Source organism: Festucalex cinctus, chromosome 13 (genome assembly GCF_051991245.1).
Source record: "Festucalex cinctus isolate MCC-2025b chromosome 13, RoL_Fcin_1.0, whole genome shotgun sequence".
Taxonomy (NCBI): domain Eukaryota; kingdom Metazoa; phylum Chordata; class Actinopteri; order Syngnathiformes; family Syngnathidae; genus Festucalex; species Festucalex cinctus.
In genome coordinates this window covers 3,559,792-3,571,819 of record NC_135423.1, presented here as the reverse complement: position 1 = coordinate 3,571,819, position 12,028 = coordinate 3,559,792, and the positions used below count along the sequence as shown (strand labels likewise).

At 40.8% G+C, this 12,028-nt stretch overlaps 4 protein-coding genes across 4 annotated transcripts; 3 read left to right on the top strand and 1 right to left on the bottom strand.

The window, feature by feature from the left end:
- The first annotated feature begins 406 nt into the window (after positions 1–406).
- guca1c (guanylate cyclase activator 1C) lies at positions 407–3,549 on the top strand. Its single transcript, XM_077540606.1, has 4 exons — positions 407–720; positions 793–942; positions 2,128–2,215; positions 2,466–3,549. Exons 1-4 carry the CDS (start codon positions 526–528, stop codon positions 2,597–2,599), a joined length of 567 nt encoding a protein of 188 aa, XP_077396732.1. The 5' UTR covers positions 407–525; the 3' UTR covers positions 2,600–3,549.
- Positions 3,550–3,703: 154 nt separating this feature from the next.
- Positions 3,704–4,738, top strand: thrsp (thyroid hormone responsive). Its single transcript, XM_077540604.1, has one exon. It carries the CDS (start codon positions 4,041–4,043, stop codon positions 4,413–4,415), a length of 375 nt encoding a protein of 124 aa, XP_077396730.1. The 5' UTR covers positions 3,704–4,040; the 3' UTR covers positions 4,416–4,738.
- A 6-nt stretch (positions 4,739–4,744) lies between these two features.
- ndufc2 (NADH:ubiquinone oxidoreductase subunit C2) lies at positions 4,745–5,737 on the bottom strand. The gene is made up of 3 exons (XM_077540605.1): positions 5,453–5,737; positions 5,120–5,263; positions 4,745–4,861 (listed from the first exon to the last, which is right to left on the bottom strand). The coding sequence occupies exons 1-3, from the start codon at positions 5,589–5,591 to the stop codon at positions 4,812–4,814; spliced, it is 333 nt and encodes a 110-aa protein (XP_077396731.1). The 5' UTR covers positions 5,592–5,737; the 3' UTR covers positions 4,745–4,811.
- Positions 5,226–11,754, top strand: rab30 (RAB30, member RAS oncogene family). The gene is made up of 5 exons (XM_077540603.1): positions 5,226–5,782; positions 6,443–6,609; positions 7,638–7,736; positions 7,900–8,167; positions 9,414–11,754. Exons 3-5 carry the CDS (start codon positions 7,644–7,646, stop codon positions 9,662–9,664), a joined length of 612 nt encoding a protein of 203 aa, XP_077396729.1. The 5' UTR covers positions 5,226–5,782; positions 6,443–6,609; positions 7,638–7,643; the 3' UTR covers positions 9,665–11,754.
- The last annotated feature ends 274 nt before the right edge of the window (positions 11,755–12,028 follow it).

The window sequence follows — 12,028 nt, the reverse complement described above, 5'->3', positions numbered from 1 at the left end:
TCAATGTCAGTGCAGCTTTTTCCACAGCGACATTTTTTTTTCCAATACCAAATCTTATTGTCAGTGTTGTGGCGCCATAGTTCCTGCCTTTAAAGAGTGAGGAGTCATTCTAGTTTCAATATTTCAAACAAGTGACTTTACCTAAGTTGTGGGCAGGAATTGCATCATGATTTGAGTTCGACTTACAATGGAAAGGAACTTTAATTCCAAACCTGCAAGTGGCGTATGTCCAAAAATTAGGACCACATTTAAGGAATCTCATTTTGGAGGAGAAGAGGTCAACGTCTTACGAGCGTCCGGCTTCATCATGACCATCATGATGACGTTTCCCCGAACTAAGAAGTCTTGTCCCCGTCATCCCATTAAAGGGTTATTTATGTCTGCTTTTGGCTCCTGCCAAGATCAAGAAGATTAAAATTGACCCTGGCGCACGCTGGGAGCTTTTCGTCCAGTCGGCTTGACGTCCGCTCGCTCGTTCGGTTGCCGCCGGCGCTCGTCTGCCGCCGCCGCCGCATCGCCGCCGGCATGGGCGCCCACAACTCCAACCTGGACGACATCCTGGAGGAGGACATGCACCACTGGTACACCAAGTTCATGAAGGAGTCGCCCTCGGGCCTCATCACGCTCTTCGAGCTCAAGACCATGCTGGAGATGAACGGCATGACGGAGGAGGCCAACAGCTACGTGGACCAGGTCTTCTTCACTTTCGACATGGACGGGGTGAGACGGAGAGGACGTATCCTTGGTTGGGGGGGGTAATAACCTCAAGCTAACTTGTGAGGCCTTCTGCAGGACGGCTACCTCGACTTTGTGGAGTACATCGCCGCCATCAGTCTGCTCCTGAAGGGAGAAGTCAACCAGAAGCTCAAGTGGTACTTCAAACTCTTTGACCAGGATGGAAACGGGAAAATCGACAAAGATGAACTGGAGACCATCTTCAAGGTACTTCGTCGTCACTTTCTTTTGTTTATTTTTTTCTGAGAGAGATTCCAAGAAGTGTTAAGGCTTAGCGGAAGCGGTCTTACGTGAATGAACTTGACACAAGGTTTAAATCCAGGACTTGTTATTTTTAACCTCACGCACTCAAGTAGTTCTCATACTTGTGCTGTGAGATACAACGGAAACTCTAAAAGTGGCGCAACTTGGAAGTTAATTCGGGTTTACAACGGAACGGAACGAAAGTGCAACAATTTGGAGGTCAGTTCATGTTCATGCCGATGTGCAGGGCTGGGCTCGTCCCTCTAAATTGTTAGCTAGTCTCTTGGGGTAAAATGTCGCAAAATAACCATTAAAAAGCACTCAATCGGCCGGCCAACCCACCCAATGGTGTAGCAGCATTCCCCAGGCCTTACTATACATGGTCGCTTAAAAAAACAAAACACCTCACCTTACTGTATACACGGTCGTTTAAAAAAACAAAAAAAAAAAAAAAAAAAACACACCTTACTCGTGGTCTTTTAAAAAAAAAAAAAATTTAAATAAAAGCTTTACTAATATTCATGATCATTTAATATAATTAGCATTACTCTACTTTTTTTTTTTAAAGAAAAAAACCCCATCTGACTCAAGGATTTGAGACTGTCAGAGCACCGCGAATGTGAAGTATATCCAGTTTGTGTCAAATCAGTTGGCCCTCTAGGGGCCCCTGCTGGCCACGTGGCCCCAAGCAATTGCCTACCTTTCCTATGCGTCTGGGCCCACCAGGCATCTGCCCTGTATGCCAGATAGCCAGTCCAGCCCAGCCGATGCGCATTTCCAGTTCACGCTCCAAAAGCCGTACCATTTGGAGTACAATTTGATCATTCTTTTTTTTTTTTTTAAATAAACTGTACTTTTTATTTAACTAGGTTAATGCCCATTGATACGGTGGCCCTGAAGTGCAAAGCACAAAAACAAACAAACAAAAAAAAAACTGACAACTGCAAATCAAAATACACACACACAAAAAAAAAAAAAAAATCACACCGACAAAATGGTAATCACAAACCAAAAACACAAACACAACAAAAAAGTAATCACAATTACAAATCAAAAATCAACAGACTCCCCCGTAAGACGACCGTGCCAATGTGCATTTATACCCGATTGTATCGAAGCATGCTTCGGAGTATCCGTGTCTCCCACCAGGCCATTCAAGACATCACGAGGAGCTACGAAATCACCCCCGAAGAGATCGTCACCCTCATCTACGAGAGGATCGACGTCAACCGGGAAGGTGAGATCACATTCGTGCGTCTTTAAGAACGAGACAGTGATGAGACAGACACTTTTACTCGTGCTATTTTGTGTGTGGGGGGGGGGGACTAATAAATATTAAAATAATAAATAATAATGTGTATGTATGCTAAGCTAAAAGCATTTGTACAAAAGGAGTCAAACCGACGTCGTACGAACGCTGACACGAGTCGTCATGTGCTACAAAATGCTGCTCGTTTTCGGACGCCATCTTGTATCGGTCCGCGCAGGCGAGCTGACCCTGGAGGAGTTCATCAGCGGCGCTCGGGAGCACTCCGACATCATGGAGATGCTCACCAAGATGATGGACCTCACCCACGTACTGGAGATCATCGTCATGGGACAACGCAAGCGGTCCAAATAAAGGAGGCAGGCGGGACGCCGCTCACTTAAAAAAAAAAAAAAAGCGCCCGTCGGCCCTTCGGTGGAGAGGGGCCCCGTTTCTCACAGGACGACGCCATTTTGAGGTTTGTTTGTTTTTTAAATCCTGGAGGGTTCTTTGAGAAGATAAGAAAATTGCGATGCAGACCAAGAACGTCGCCTTTGCTCCAGTGTAATCAGTAGAAGCCTCAGAAGGTTGGAAACCTGATTTGAGCAAGGCCCAGGTAGCTTAGGTGAAAGGTCAAAAAATGGGTTATTTTATATTCACCAGTCACAATTGACGACTGATCGTCTTCTAACTCGCGCGGGTCGCTGTCGAGCACCACAAAGCGAGCCCTATTGATTCTGAAGGGTTTCTGACACAAGATGGCGGAACGGATCAAAAGTCGATTGATTTTGAGATGTCAGGCTGAAGTAGTTTTTTTTTTTTTTTTTTTTTGTAATCAAATCAACAGCAGGCATCAATTTCTAGCAGTTTGCTGAACTCGATTGATTTTGAAAGCTGTCTGCGACAAGCTGGTTGAGTCATTGAAATCAAATGAAAAAGAAATCTGTGCAAAGGTGCTATTTTCACTTGTCTAAAATAATTCAGATTTCAAGTTTTCCGCTCTATTGATTTTGAGTAATATCTGACACAAAAGATTTCCAGTTGTCAACCCTATTGATTTTGAATGCCGGCTGAGACATTGCTTGACAAAGTAGTTAGTCAAAATGAATGTTGTTGATCAAGGCAAGAATACAATTGGTTGACTCAAGATGGCTGGCGTTGTTGACATCACTGATCAACTATGTATTACTTGTACAATATTGTATTAGATGGTGCAGGTTAGTACCTAATGTTGTGGCCGCTAACTGGCCGTGATCATGTATGTGTGTTTAATGTCTCTGTTTGCACGACAGTGTTGCCTTAATAAGACCACTCTTCGCACTGCATACGTTTGCTGTTTTTTTGTTTTTTAAATGGTCTGTCAGACTGGAAAAGAAATTTGTATAACAGAATGCACATTAAAGTCTAAAGGACACGTAGACAAAATACAACAGGAACATCAGCATTATGTAAAAAAAAAAAAATCAATCTAATAGACTAAATAAACATAGGTTACTTTGACCTTGGGACAAATATGGCTTTGCTCAGCTTATTTTAGAAGGCTTAAAAAAAAGAAAAGAAAAAAAAAAAAGGTCCTGTTCTGTTGGCAAATCATTTTGCTTATATTATGTAACTTTGTTTTTTCAAGCCTCGTTATTACAGTCAACATACAGTACACACAGCGCAACTCAAACAAGAGATAAGCATTAACACCGAATAGCACCCGCGCGGGGCGTTGCCAGTCGAGAGTGGCATGATGTGCTTGCTTACATAACCGCACCACTTGTATAAATCCAGACGCTCCGATATCAGTCCAAATTATTTGGCGGTGAAAATCATGCAGTCGGCCGAGTTCCATCGCCACAGCCTGCTGCTGGCCTTGAGGAGCTACAGCTCGGCGGTGGGTCGCATGGAGCAGACGGTCCTCCTGCCGAGCCTGCTGCGAGACGTCCCGGCCGACGAGGAACCGTCGCGGGATTTGTACGGCGACTACCTGATGCTCAAGGCGGCGAGGAGCGCGGTGGAGAGCGGCCTGGCGCGCACCGAGGACAACGTGTCCAAGGTCCCGGCGGACCAAGCGCTGCTGGAGCTGGAGCCAGAGAGCCTCCTCCGCTTCCACTTGAGCGGACTCTTCGCCCTCGTCAGCCAGCTGACGCGCAGGAGCCACCGGCTGACGCAGAAGTACTTGGACATCGTCGGCGTTCACAATTAAATAGTGGTGGACATTTAAATACAAGTGGCACCTTCAATGATTTGCTCCCACGACAGCGTCCTAACTCCTTAATTTTTTTTACTCTTTCAGTACGAGCTTGAAACAGTCCCGAGAACTCTTTTTTTTCCATCACATTTACAAAGGTGCCTGCAGAAACATCGTTGAATGCCCCCCCCGCAAAAAAAGTTAAATAACGTGCTCTAAGACTGATTGCGCACACAAAGAATAAGGAACAATATTGCATTTAAATGTAAAATACGTACTAAATAAAAACAATTGGTGAATTCTGTATGAGCGAATAAACACTGAAAAAAAAAAGACAATTGGAATATGTTGTAGTTACTTTTACTAAATGACAAAGAAGAATATTGGACAGAAGAGATGTGACATGATAGCTTAGCGTGCAGGATAGAACGGCTCCACAATTTCAGCAAAGGTCTTCTTTTCTGGTGGGGGAAAAACAAACAAACGAATATGCTCATTACTTGCATATCACCTACTACCAAACATCAGTTTTTTTCCCTTTATTAAAAATATATTAAGTCAGTTCATAGTCACACATACTGTATTAATGGCTACCAAAGCTATTGAAATCTAATGAGAACCAACAGAAGCTTTGTCCACTTGTTGAGCTTAGTATTCATTGTTTTGTATTTGAAAGTGTGGAATGAGTAATAAAACAAAACAAAAACAATTGAGCTCACCCTTGGGTGCAAAGTCCTCGGGGTGCAGTTTCATGTACTCGTTCATGTCTCGGTCCAGTTTGGCGTACACATACTTTTCATATTTAGTCACGTGGTAGCCGATAAACCAGCCGATTGATGCCAGCAGGACCTGTCGATGAACTCCTGACAATACATTCAAATTTGTAGTTTTGTTCTTCAATATATAGAAATAAGTTGACACGAAAACCATAGGCGAAAATATAAAAATCGCCTTCTTAAAAATAAATTAGTTTAAATAACACACCTATTAAATAATATTAATTCCATTATTGGGTCCATTCAAGTAAGTTGGTGCATGCTAAGAGTGCTAACCTGACTTTAGCGGCGGGCGGTGAAGAATGGCGTTTTGGAGCATGGCGGAGAACCAGCCCACGCCGGCCAGCCACAACGAGTTTCGGTTGACGATGCCGGGCGGGGGGAGCCCCTTGCCCTCGTCCGGAATGAAGCCCATGGATCACAAAATCCAAAAGACGTCCTCCTGTATCGCCTTGACCTCAGTGATTAGCAGACACCGTCCATTAAGCTTCCGCCTTCTGGAGGAAGTCGAGGTTGTGACGTCAGTTACACTCGGACGAAATGTCCGGCCGGAAACAATGCGAATGAACAGATGATCCTCCTTTGATGAGTGGACAAAACAAGAAGGTACAATACAGTACTGTATATGTTGTTTTTTTGTATGTTAAAACAAATACCTATATGAACACAATTATACGATTATATCAATAAACTAAACTAATGACAGTTTTGAAAATATATTTAAAGCAGCCTTTTTTTTTGTATAATTAAAATAAATGTCTGGAACTATTCTAATATAGTTTTTCTAGACGGATAAGGAGTTTAATTTGTATTTTTAAGAAACATAAAAAGGTTGTTTTTGTTTTTTTTAAGTCCTGTTAATCTTGTTTTTTTATGTTGAAGAACCAAATGAGTTTTATTTCTTCATTTTAATATTGCATTTTATTTTTTATGAATCTTATTTGTCAGCATGTGAACATATGTAATTAACAGTAATGGTAATATTTTTAGTGAAATGCATGATTTTAAGAAGCCGGATAATGCAGAATCAAATGACTTTTAATTTTTTAAACTTCATTTTATTTAATGAATCACGTGGTTTTGTTATTATTATTATTATTATTATTATTATTATTATTATTATTATTATTATTATTATTATTATCATTATTATTATTAATGTATTTATTTAAGAACAAGAAAGCAGATGAGTTTGCAGTGCAGTGTTCCGTTAGGCGAAGACGTCATTGAATTGCAGTCTCCCTCCTCCTCCTCCTCCTCCATCAGAAGAAGGAGGATACACGCACACAGGAGTTGTGCTCCAAAACTCCCCAGCCAGCCGTGCCGTTTTCGTACCGTGCCGTGCGTGTGTGTGTGTGGCCGCTTGATGAGGTGACCTATGCATCGCGATTAGCCATCAAAAGCGGGGCCATCCCCTGTTTGTTCTTACCGAGGTAAGTGTCAGTCTTGTCTTTATCCTCCACCGGGCTTCATCTCCACAAAGGAAAAGAGCCAAGATGGCCTGGCTGGAGCCAAAATGGCTTCACTGGGTAGCTACTAGCTGCTCGTTAGCTGTCCTCCCTCGCGGAAACGTCAATAAAGATGCTGACCGTCCAGATTTGACACAATTACCCGCGTCTTTAGGTTGAGCGAACGGAGAAATAGTGGCTCAAAGGGCTGGTTAACAATGACGCGGGGGGGAAAAAGAAAGAAAAGTACAAAACTGCTGTGTGTGGTTAGTTTTAATAGTAATAATAATAATCATCATCATCATTTTCTTCAGGATGTTTTGTTCATGTATACAGGGTACAACCTGCAGCATAATTGTTCCATTATTGAAATCATGCAGCAGTACTTTGACTTACTAGCTTAATTCTTTCCTTTCCAAGCTCGTACCTCAGTACAGTACTGATTCTGGCTTTGGCATTGGCAAAGTCATTTATTTGCCGTTTTTGTGCTCGGGCCAAAAACAATAAAGTGTTACTTTGTCCCCATCTTGTGGTGTCTTGGTGCCAAAGAATTACAGTGGGACTGCAACTGAGCCCTGCCGTGAAAAGCTGCAAATTATTGCAGATTAATGCACAAAGATGGTGACAGTACAAGTTGGCACGGAAGCAAAATTAATTTTTATATTAGACATGTTTGGGGTTGGTATAATACGAACTGTGCATGTAGCTCGTCTTTTCCAAGAGGATAAACAATATATGCCTTTGAGTATTTTTACATTGTCACTTTATTTGTGTAAAATTACGATTCAGTATTATACATATTATCATATTACTACCTTTTTTGGCCAAGTCGTGACTTTTCTTCCTAACATTAGGACTTTATTTTTGTCCAATTTCACTCTATACATGTAAAATTAGTTTGTTCGTTTATGTTCATAAAATCAAAAGTTTTGTATTCATTCCATTCCACCATATTTTTCGCCTTACGTCTGAATGTCGCAGTGATGCTAATTCTATTTTGTTTGTTTCTCTAGTTGAGCATGAGTATGGAGGATTATGACTACCTGTTCAAAATCGTTCTGATCGGGAACGCCGGAGTTGGGAAGACATGCCTCGTACGCCGCTTCACTCAGGTTGGTGATGTCATTGATTCTTTCACAGTTATTAATATGTATTTCCACAAGAAAATTCCACATTTTTAAGTGCAAGTAAACTGAAGTGATTCGGCAGTAATTCATTTGCACACCACTAGAGGGAGCCCACCTGACTTTTTTTTTTTTTTTCTGCTTCTTCCAGGGCCTTTTCCCACCCGGTCAGGGGGCAACCATCGGTGTGGATTTCATGATTAAGACGGTGGAGATTAAGGGGCAGAAGGTGAAGCTGCAGATATGGGACACTGCGGGCCAGGAGAGGTTCCGCTCCATCACTCAGAGTTATTACCGCAGTGCCAACGCCCTCATTCTCACCTACGACATCACCTGCGAGGACTCCTTCCGGTGCCTTCCCGAGTGGCTGCGGGAGATCGAGCAGTACGCCAACAACCAGGTGGTCACTGTGTTAGTCGGTGAGTGGCGTTTTACGTCCAAAATGCGCCGTTTCAATTAGGGCCCGAACCGATATGCATTTTTTTTTTTTTTTTTTTTTTAGACCGATGCCGAAGCAGATTATTGGCCGAAAAAAATGCTGATTACTGATTATTTAAAATATATATCTACATATATAATGCATAAAATTAAGCCCTTCCCCAATTCCTTTTCAATGGGTGCCGCAAAGGTTAAGATTGTCTGCTTTGAATGACAAGTTCATATAAAAAAAATAATAAAGTATACAAGGTTATTGTAGAGATTTATGTGTCAATAATAAAAAGATTCTTACTTGTTTACAACTGCTGCAAAGCATTGACCTTTTCTTTTATATATTTTTATCTTGTGTTTTTTTCACAAGTCTTGGGACTTACTTGGGTTAACCTCGGACCTCTGGGATTGTATTTTGTGCCATGTCCTGTTGAAATGTGTGTTAAAACAAAAAAACAAAAAACAAAACAAAAAAATCCTTGGGACGTTTGCATCCTTGAATTTTTATAACATAATATAACTTACAATAAGAAAGTTAAATAAGAATAGAATAAGCTAAAATAATAGCAATTGAAAAAAACAACAACAACAACAACAAATACGGACTGTTCCGGTGCATTTTGCCCACTTGGAGGCAGTGTGGTGCCGTGGCATCCATTAAAGTGAGTACAGAAGAAAGTTGCGATTGAATTCTATTAAAATAACACATTGGGAAGAATTTGTGCCTTTGCGTAGTGTTATCTAATCTGTGGGTATGAGTTCCCACAACATTTGTGTGTGGATATTCGTTATTTGAAGGAAAAACACTCCCAAAGTCGATGCTAACTTCCTGTTAGCATTTGCCAACTTCCTGTTAGCTCTAGGCTAGTGATGTTTTAAAAATGAAGCATTTCTTTTGTATTTAAATATACAGTGGATGCAATTCTTAACGCTGTGTATTTAGTTTTAACTCCAACTGCGGTGTCATTAAACAGCTTAAAAGGACACTTAGGGATACAAGAATAACATACGCTACACACTTGCTAGCTGCTAATGCTACACAAGCAAAATGGTGCATTCAAGGTACTTTCACAGTGTCGGAAACTTCGATTTTCTTCGATAAAGTTATAAAGGGAAAATAATGTTTCAATTCCCAAATTGATGATGATGATGATGATGATGATGATGATGATGATGATTCTACCACCCTGCAATGTCGATTCCAATCCGTCGAACTGACATCATCCCCTCGGCCAGGTAACAAGATCGACCTGTCCGAGAAGCGCGAGGTGGCGCGGCAGCGCGCCGAGGACTTTGCGGAGGCGCAGCGGATGCTGTACCTGGAGACCTCCGCCAAGGAGTCGGACAACGTGGAGAAGCTGTTCCTGGATCTGGCCTGCCGGCTGATCCGCGAGGCCAAGCACAACAAGCTGGACGACAGCGACGCGGCGCCCGCGCCCGGCGAGGGCAAGACCATCAGCTACCTGAGCTGCTGCAGCCTCAACTAGCGCCGCGGCGAAGTGGGGGGGGCTCCTCTCCCGTCGCCGTGGCAACCAATCACGCCGCACGTCTCGGTATTCACCAGCAGTGTTACTACCGCTCGGCCGGGTCGCGTTCGGTTGCCGTTTTACATTGGAGAATGTGCTTACTTTCTTAATGTGTTGCACAATTGTCTTGTCCACATGGAAAGCCCTTGCAGCATTTAGTCCTTATCCTTGAGTACCATGTACTAGTATACTCTTTTTTTTTTTTTTTTTTCCTCACTAGTAAAACCACTACTACTTATTAACTCATTCACTCCCAACCATTTTCACTTAAGTGTTTTCCTGGATTTTGACTAATTTTTCAAGGCCCGTGAAATATTATGTTCTATTGCTATAAAAATATGGAACATACCAAAAGAGAGATTAGAGTCTCTTCTTTTATCAGGGGAAAAAAAAGTATTTTCCTTTCTGTTTCTGCTGTGCAACAATTAGCAATAGAACATAGCTAAGTTTCATCGTTTTTCACAATTCTGCTTGGAACTGTGGGGAAATCAGCTTGTTTTAACATGGCCTGGTTGATCTCTTATACTCTGCTGCCACTCAACCATTTTCTGCAGTAGAGAGACTGCATCAAAGCCTTCTCTATGCTAGGCATAAAAAAACGTATAAGTATGTCTTTGGGACAACTTAAAACATTTAAAATGTGACGTATTTATACGTTTTTGGGAGCTAATGAGTTAATGGCATTTTCCTCACTACTTTATGACATCTCTGCACACTCGTCAGACAATTCCTGTTACTACTAGTAAGTAGATCAGATGGATATCAAGGATATCGGCTAAATAGTACAAATTACAATGTAATTTTTTTCTTGTTAACATCTAGCGTACTAGTCCTATTGTTGACTTCATAAAACTTGTTAACATCTGGCCCTTCACTAGTTGTACTAGTGGAGCACAAATGTCAACCTGGTGCACAGTTTGGTGTCACAAGTAACAAAGATGTATGCAAAGATGTCATACAGTATTGGGGAGAGAAAAAAAGGTTACTAATAGGTAATTGTGGGAATGCTGAAGCTTTCCCACATGTTATTGTGATTTTTTTTTTTCGCCGCGTAAAAACTCCCACTTCATACTTCAAATTTACATTGTTCAAATTTCAATTAGCTTCAAAAAATTCACGCCTCCCAGGGTATATATCGTCTGACTCCACATTACTTAAAGTATTTGCACAATTTCACATTTAATATCAACTTTTCCCCATTCATTTTCAATGGGACAGACATTGAACTTTTTTCAAGTATCACTTTCCACTCCCATTACCAGATGTCTGATACTGCTCGGTGGCACAGTTGGTAAAGCGCATTGTCCAACCAGGAGGTTATAATTTCATAATTTTATCTCTCAATTTACTTCATAAGCATTCCACATGCATTCGAATCTTAGCGTTCAGCTTTCAGCATTCCCACGCAATTGCTCCAGAAAATTGCACTTAATCTAGTTGCCCTAAACTGTGTTACTAGTGAGCAAAGAGCATACTAGTACACGGATAAGGGATTTCCATATGCCCTTGCAAAAACTGTGAAATATTTTGCCTCCTACTTGCTGCTACGGTTTGGTTTGAGCCAGCGTGAATCAGCATTTTATTCCATATTTTTACTTTTTTTTTTTTTTTTTTGGTCATACTCGCGCTGTTGAAAGTTTTAACGGACTAATATTTGGTTTGACGTTTCTTTTGGTAACATGGCCTCCTGTCGTGTCGTTTGTGTCTGGTTGTGTTTCATGCGCTTCCCAGCATGTTTTTCTCCACAACTGCCATGTAGTGCTGATGTATTGATCAGAAGTGTAACGTACTGTATTGCGCACACATGCTGGATAACTGCACACTTTTTTTCTTTTTTTTTTAAACTGTTACAATTTTTTTTGTTTTGTTTTTATAAACTTAGCACTTTGCTTTTTATACGTTATTTTTTTTATTTTTAATTGTTATTTGCCGTTACTTATTGTTAATCCATTGGATTTTGTTTTAACGCAGTAGGAAAACACTACGGGGATGTTTCTGTGTATAAAATATACGCTAAAGTACTCTGTATAATATTAAATAATCCAACTAAATGTGGTGTTCATGTTTCTCTAGCAAGCCCCTCAAAAAAAATTAAAAGAAACTTTTTTTTTTATTCATCATATTAATTTAGGCATTTTTCTAAAATGTAAAATCACTTTTTTATTTATTGTATTAAAAATAATTGGTTTATTGATTGGAAATAAAGTAAAAACACCTAGATATAATTTAATGCAATAATATCGAAAGCATGAAAGTTATGTAACTATTAAAATTAGCTTCATATTTTAAATCGACATTTGAATTTTTTTCCACCTCTTCCTTATC

Bases quoted from the DNA above. Each gene is read 5' to 3' on its own strand.
- guca1c (XM_077540606.1), top strand. From the start codon at position 526: ATGGGCGCCCACAACTCCAACCTGGACGACATCCTGGAGGAGGACATG. The intron at 721-792 runs GTGAGACGGAGA...GGCCTTCTGCAG, and splicing joins TCACTTTCGACATGGACGGG to GACGGCTACCTCGACTTTGT. The intron at 2,216-2,465 runs GTGAGATCACAT...CGGTCCGCGCAG, and splicing joins GATCGACGTCAACCGGGAAG to GCGAGCTGACCCTGGAGGAG.
- thrsp (XM_077540604.1), top strand. From the start codon at position 4,041: ATGCAGTCGGCCGAGTTCCATCGCCACAGCCTGCTGCTGGCCTTGAGG.
- ndufc2 (XM_077540605.1), bottom strand. From the start codon at position 5,591: ATGGGCTTCATTCCGGACGAGGGCAAGGGGCTCCCCCCGCCCGGCATC. The intron at 5,264-5,452 runs GTTAGCACTCTT...ATGTATTGTCAG, and splicing joins CCGCCCGCCGCTAAAGTCAG to GAGTTCATCGACAGGTCCTG. The intron at 4,862-5,119 runs GTGAGCTCAATT...TTCCCCCACCAG, and splicing joins CGAGGACTTTGCACCCAAGG to AAAAGAAGACCTTTGCTGAA.
- rab30 (XM_077540603.1), top strand. From the start codon at position 7,644: ATGAGTATGGAGGATTATGACTACCTGTTCAAAATCGTTCTGATCGGG. The intron at 7,737-7,899 runs GTTGGTGATGTC...TGCTTCTTCCAG, and splicing joins TCGTACGCCGCTTCACTCAG to GGCCTTTTCCCACCCGGTCA. The intron at 8,168-9,413 runs GTGAGTGGCGTT...CCCCTCGGCCAG, and splicing joins GGTGGTCACTGTGTTAGTCG to GTAACAAGATCGACCTGTCC.